The following is a 6,753-nucleotide window of genomic DNA, read 5'->3' as shown; positions in this document are numbered from 1 at the left end:
TTATAGCCGGCAAGGCGATTAAGCTCACACAAGCATACATAACCCATAATCAATATTCACTCACAAGCATGCATCATGCAACAATTAGTCAAATTAAATCTGGATTGTGGAAATGCAATTAATTACATGCCGAATGTCTTTTTCAAATTATGCCACTGTCCCCCAAACTTATACAAGACATTGTCCTCAATGCGAAAATTAAAGTTTAGATGGCAGAATTTAAAGAAAATGAGTACAAATGAGGCAAACGATACTCCCCTGATCAATACGGAGGCTGCGATGGGAAGTTAGAACTTGCAGTACCATCAGCTGGAGGTGGAGGTAGGCGCGCCAAGATCTCTCTCATCAGTGCTGATGCTGTGTCATTTCATCATGGACTCCCTCAACACGTATTTCCAAACGGCCCAGACGCTCCCAAGTTTCATTTACCCTCATCTGGATGCCATCCACCCTGTCCACATACACATTGAGTAGACCGTTCATAGTTTTCATCTCCCTCCTAGCTGCCTGGGCATCCTGGCGAGCAGCACGTGACATACAGTGGAAATGCGGATGTTACGGTGGGCTATATGCATCTCAGTCATCAAAGTCCCCATAGCCTGCTGGAGACTCTGTACGTCTCGGCTGGTTCCCGTGGTGGTGGTGAAAATCTGGCGCCACAACTGTGCATTTATCACAACCTGTGGTGGTGGAGCTTGAGGCACTTTTGCTCTGCGTGCTCGTGACCTTGCTCTTCCTACTGTCTGCGCCGTTTAATTTCTTGCTTTTCCCAGTGCTTTATCCTGGCTCTATCTTGAGCCTCCAAGGTATTGCGTTTTATGATGGGGCTGGGTTTGGCAGCCACTTCTCCGGATGCAATGTTTATACCAGCAGCGATGCATATTCCGGAGATGAGGCTTGGAAAGATTATTGAGCTGTGTCTGTCTCCCAAGGTACCCACATGATGGATCTGATTATAGCAGAGAGTGGCAAGATCAACATTATTACCTCGCACCAAGTGATAAAGGAATCCAGCTGTGGGATCTGTGAATGTGGTCCTGTGAGAGGTCGGCTCAATGTTGTGGCACATAAACAGCCACAGGATGGCTATAGACGGTGTCAGCTCAATTTGGTGCCACTCGGTGGTGGGGAGTGGCCATGCATTTTGTCGCCCCAATAAGATCTCCGCCACTTCATGCCAATTGAAATCACATGGGATAGGGGTTATGTTGTCCCACGTGAGCTAGTAGTAGTCTTGAATAACCTCGGGTGAGAATGTGATCCATTTTCCCCTGACCCAAGTCTGATGCAGGTGGTCGGACCCTGGTATGTCAATTTCTGTATTGAAGTTGGCGTAAAATTCCCCTACCAACAATTCATAAATCCAATGTGGCTGCTCCACTACTTTACCCCATCCACAGATATGTACCAAAGTGGTCAGCTCGAAATCAGGAAAGTCTTCCAATTTAACAGCCCGCTCTGGTGTCACTGTCCATCGACTCACTATATTTTCATATCGGGCTGCTACCTCGGAAGTCAAAAATCTCTGTATCCCTCCTTCAAGCACTCGAGTACGTGCTGTGCTTGATGATGAGCCAACCTTTTCTTTCCCTTTTGAAGTTCGTTTTGGTGGCATTCTACAAAGTTGGAAAATAGCTAGCATTAAACATCTTGTTGTACAGCGAGAAATCGCATGAAATGGAAAGCACGTAATTCACAAATCCCCCAAACTTGTTTCAATATGCATGTATACTACCACGGTGTGTAATGAACAACGTATGATGATTAGAATAGTATAAATGTATAGCCCATACGAAAACTAAGAAAATTTGGGTGAACATGCTCATAGTGAAAGGGTTGGAGTCATAATTGAGTGTACACCTTCGGCCCCGGGCACCATCGAGAATTATCAAGATTGTCCCGGGCAACCTCTGGGCATATGAAAGTATGCAATGAGGTCTAACACATACCCAAATTTCAGCTCAATCGGAGTTCGTTTGGTGTGTCAAATGGTAGTGTAAAATAAGGGACGTGAGCTGCTGTGACATGCAATGACTTAGCTATTTTGTGTGCATGTGTGTTGATGTTGTCTAAGTCACATTGGTTGGTGATACATCACAATGAGTTACTCCATTCATCTAATAGTCATATGCCATGCTAGATATTCAGAATTGTATTAGATTACAAAAAATGGGCGTTTTATCGAACAAGTTGTGGGCATTATGAAATCTTCATACATTTGCCAAAAATTACTATGTCACATGGTTCCCCATTCAAAAATCAATTACCAATCTCATACACATTCATCAATCAAATAAAGTCAATGCAACATGTACCAAAATGCCCACAAATTATCAATGTGGCAATGTATCAAACACTTAGCATGCATTCTTTAGAAGTCCATATAAAACCCAATACTTCAAAATTCGAATTAACCCATAACACAATTGAATTTCAAATAGTACACTCCATCCACCATCTACGCCCCAATCACCTCAAATTGCAGAAAAACAAATCGAAAATGACCTAAACAAACGAGGCATAATGAAGTAGATTGTCAAAAGTCATACCTTCAAGATGATGTGCTTGAAATGGATGCTTGCCTTGATGAATTTATGCCGAGGTGATTATGAATTTCGTGGGCTTATGTGTGAAATGGGGGTTCCGGGCCCTAAAAATGTCGAAGAAGTGTGTTTGAAGAGTGAATCGGTCATGGCTTTAACCATAGCCGAACCACTTATATGCGGCCGCATAGTTAAAATCTATGCGGTCGCATAGTTATATTTTTTTATAATTTTTTCCTTCGGTTGGTGTCTATGCGACCGCATAGACATTTTTTTTTAAAAGAAATAAAATAAAACAATGCTTCTTTCCCCAAAAATCCAATTTTTGTCCAAATTTTTTTTTATTTTAAATGACCTGGCTCTCAACGCCCCCAGTTTTTCAAAGACATACTTTTAAAATATTGACGTGTGAAATTTAGAAAACATAATTTGCCTCGAAATGCGTGAATTTCACACTCAACTACCCGAACTTGTGTGTGATACTTAAGGACTCGTGTGAATAGTGCTTGGACTCTTTTAACATGCCTAGATGATCGATGACCACATAACAAAATACTAAATGAATTTGAAAATAAACTTCCTAATCTAATGCAGAAAGCATAATAAAGTAAATAAATAGATAAAAAGGATACAATGGGTTGCCTCCCACCCAGTGCTAAGTTATAGTCGATAGCTCGACTTTTCTGCGGCTGCTTCATTCTGGCGTCTCAAGTTGAATGGTTGACTTTTGGTTAGAGAAGTCACCGTCCCAGTAGTGTTTCAACCTTTGCCCATTAACAGTGAAGGTACCCTTATTCTCATGGTTCACTTGTATAGCCCCATTTGGTAGGACTTTGGTAACTGTGTAGGGACCCGACCACCGTGATCGTAGTTTTCCTGCGAATAGCTTGAGTCTCGAGTTATACAGTAGTACTTGCTGCCCCACTTCGAATACTCGCCTCTGAATGTGCATATCATGCCACTTCTTGGTTCGCTCCTTGTAAAGTTTTGCATTTTCATAAGCCTCCATTATAAATTCATCCAACTCATTTAGTTGCAGTATACGCTTTTCACCGACGGCATTCAAGTCCATATTTAACTGTTTCATAGCCCAATATGCCCGGTGCTCCATTTCTAATGGCAGATGGCATGCTTTTCCAAAAACTAGGCGATATGGAGACATGCCTATCGGTGTCTTGAATGCTATTCTGTAAGCCCACAATGCATCGTCTAGCTTTTTAGACCAGTCTTTTCTAGATGAGTTCACTGTGACTTCGAGTATTCTTTTCAACTGTCGATTAGATACTTCAACTTGCCCGCTAGTTTGTGGATGATATGGGGTAGCGACACAGTGTTTAACACCATATTTATTTAACAGCTGCTCAAACTGGCGATTACAAAAGTGTTTACCCCCGTCACTGATTATAGCTCGCGGTGTGCCATATCGAGTGAAAATATATTTCTTCAGAAACCCAATTACTGCCTTTGAGTCATTTGTTGGCAATGCAACTGCTTTCACCCATTTTGATACGTAATCCACTGCTACCAAAATATATTGATTTGAGAATGAAGGGGGGAAAGGTCCCATGAAGTCAATTCCCCAAACATCAAATATTTCCACTTCCAAAATGTTGTTTAGTGGCATTTCATTCCTCCTCGAAATATTCCCAGTGCGTTGGCATCGGTCACACCTCTTAACAAACTCAAATGTGTCTCTAAACAGTGTAGGCCAGTAGAACTCGGATTGTAGAATCTTTGCAGCTGTTTTTGAAGCTCCAAAGTGTCCTGCATATGCGGATGAGTGACAGTGCTCGAAAATCTCATGTACTTCTTCTTCAGGTACGCACCTCCTCAATATCTGATCAACTCCTCGTCTATAGAGAATTGGATCCTCCCAGAAATAGTATTTTAACTCGGCGAAGAATTTTTTTCTTTGGTGACTGGAGCAGTCAGGCGGTGGAATGGAACTGGCCAAGTAATAGACAATATCTGAGTACCAAGGTGCTTCATCCACTCTCAACATCTGTTCATCCGGGAAGATCTCATTTATATCCACTAAATCTTCCGTCTCCCCAGGTTCTAGTCGGGATAGGTGATCTGCTACTACATTTTTGGTGCCCTTCTTGTCGCGTATCTCAATATCAAATTCTTGCAATAATAGCAACCAACGAATTAATCTCGACTTTGCATCCTTCTTTTTGAGCAGATACTTCAATGCAGCATGATCAGTATAGACGATGACTTTAGACCCGACGAGGTATGGCCTGAATTTGTCGAATGCAAATACCACAACCAATAGCTCCTTTTCAGTGGTTGCATAATTTATTTGTGCATCATTTAGAGTTCTATTTGCATAGTAGATCACATGAAAAATCTTGTTCCTTTGTTGTCCCAATACTGCACCTACAGCGTGATCACTTGCATCACACATCAATTCAAAAGGCAATTCCCAGTCTGGTGCTACAATTACTGGTGTTGTCGTAAGCTTTTCCTTTAAAGTGTTGAAGGTTGTGAGACAATCCTCAGTGAACTCAAAGGTTACATTTTTCATTAGCAAATTGCACAAAGGTTTAGTGATCTTCGAGAAATCTTTTATAAACCTCCGGCAGAACCCAGCATGCCCTAAAAAACTGCGAACTCCTTTAACTGATGTAGGCGGTGGAAATTTCTCAATCACTTGAATTTTTACCTTGTCTACCTCAATTCCTTTTGCCGATATCCTATGCCCAAGTACAATGCCTTCCTGCACCATAAAGTGACATTTTTCCCAATTTAAAACCAGGTTAGTCTCCTTGCATCTCTGTAAGACCAAATTCAAGTGGTTTAGACATTCATCAAATGAAGATCCAAATACTGAGAAGTTGTCCATGAAAACCTCGATAAACCTTTCAATCATATCAGAGAATATTGCCATCATACACCTCTGAAATGTGGCTGGAGCGTTGCAAAGACCAAAAGGCATCCTACGATAAGCAAAAGTACCGTAGGGGCAAGTGAAATTGGTCTTCTCCTGATCCTCTGGTGCGACATGTATTTGATTATAGCCCGAGTATCCATCAAGAAAGCAGTAGTGTGAATGTCCGCCAACCTCTCCAATATCTGATCATGAATGGGAGTGGGAAGTGATTCTTTCGTGTAGTTGCATTGAGTTTGCGATAGTCAATGCAAACTCTCCAACCCGTAACTGTTCTAGTGGGAATTAGTTCATTCTTCTCATTTTTCACCACTGTGATTCCTCATTTTTTCGGTACCACTTGAACAGGGCTGATTCATACACTATCCGAAATTGGGTAGATAATTCCTGCATCCAATAACTTCAGTATCTCTGCCCTGACCACTTCCTTCATGTTTTGGTTCAATCTTTTCTGACTTTCTATGCTAGGCTTGCAATTTTCCTCCACTAAAATATTATGCATACACAGGGAAGGACTGATTCCTTTAATGTCAGCTATTGTCCAACCAATCGCCATCTTGTTCTCTCTAAGTACCCTGAGCAGTTTTTCCTCCTCCATCTCACTGACTGTGTTCGAAATGATTACTGGAAGTGTATCTGACTCTCCTAAATAAGCATATCTGAGATGTGGCGGTAGTTGTTTGAGTTCTAAAACTGGCGGCTGTTAAATGGAAGGTAGTGGCTTTTTATTTCCTGTCCCCAGTTCCTCGAAGTGTTTCGTTCGGGCGCATGGTGGGTTTGTTTCCAAAAATCTTGCACATGTTTCAACTTCAAAAGAATTCGACTGAACTGATTGGGATTGTGCAATGCATGTCTCATAGGCGTCAGATGGGCCGTGAAGTAGGAATGTTTCCTGCACTGCTTTATTAATAATGTCAACTTGGTAACAGCTGTCTGATTCTGTTGGCATTTTCATGGCTTTAAATACATTGAAAGACACCTGCTCCTCGCCCAATCTCAAAATCAACCGCCCCCTTTGAACATCAATGAGTGCTCTTCCTGTTGCCAGGAATGGTCTGCCAAGTATCAATGGGACGTCCTTATCTTCTTCCATGTCCAAAATGAGAAAGCCCGCTGGGAATATGAACTTTTCGACCTTGATGAGTACATCTTCAATTATCCCTTTGGGGTGTGTCAGTGATCTATCTGCTAGCTGAAGTGTCACAGTAGTGGCTTTAGCTTCCCCCAAGCCAAGTTTCCTAAAAACAGACAGAGGCATTAAATTAATACTTGCACCAATGTCACATAATGCTTTATCGAAATAAAATTCACCAATAG

At 41.7% G+C, this 6,753-nt stretch overlaps 1 protein-coding gene across 1 annotated transcript; it reads right to left on the bottom strand.

Moving 5' to 3' along the window:
• Positions 1-1,222: 1,222 nt before the first annotated feature.
• Positions 1,223-6,034, bottom strand: LOC111392949. The gene is made up of 7 exons (XM_023018361.1): positions 5,798-6,034; positions 4,952-5,265; positions 4,212-4,786; positions 3,588-4,061; positions 3,308-3,419; positions 3,069-3,128; positions 1,223-1,616 (listed from the first exon to the last, which is right to left on the bottom strand). Exons 1-7 carry the CDS (start codon positions 6,032-6,034, stop codon positions 1,223-1,225), a joined length of 2,166 nt encoding a protein of 721 aa, XP_022874129.1.
• Between the last annotated feature and the right edge of the window lie 719 nt (positions 6,035-6,753).

Source organism: Olea europaea, unplaced genomic scaffold, assembly GCF_002742605.1.
Source record: "Olea europaea var. sylvestris unplaced genomic scaffold, O_europaea_v1 scaffold998, whole genome shotgun sequence".
NCBI lineage: Eukaryota > Viridiplantae > Streptophyta > Magnoliopsida > Lamiales > Oleaceae > Olea > Olea europaea.
The sequence above is the reverse complement of the archived record's forward strand: the minus strand, read 5'-3'. Positions and strand labels throughout refer to the sequence as shown.

Coding starts and splice junctions, on each gene's coding strand:
- LOC111392949 (XM_023018361.1), bottom strand. CDS start 6,034: ATGGAGGAGGAAAAACTGCTCAGGGTACTTAGAGAGAACAAGATGGCG. Junction 5,266..5,797: donor TCTACCCAATTTCGGATAGT/GTATGAATCAGC, acceptor TTTATGGTGCAG/GAAGGCATTGTACTTGGGCA. Junction 1,617..3,068: donor TGTGGTCATCGATCATCTAG/GCATGTTAAAAG, acceptor CCAACTTTGTAG/AATGCCACCAAAACGAACTT.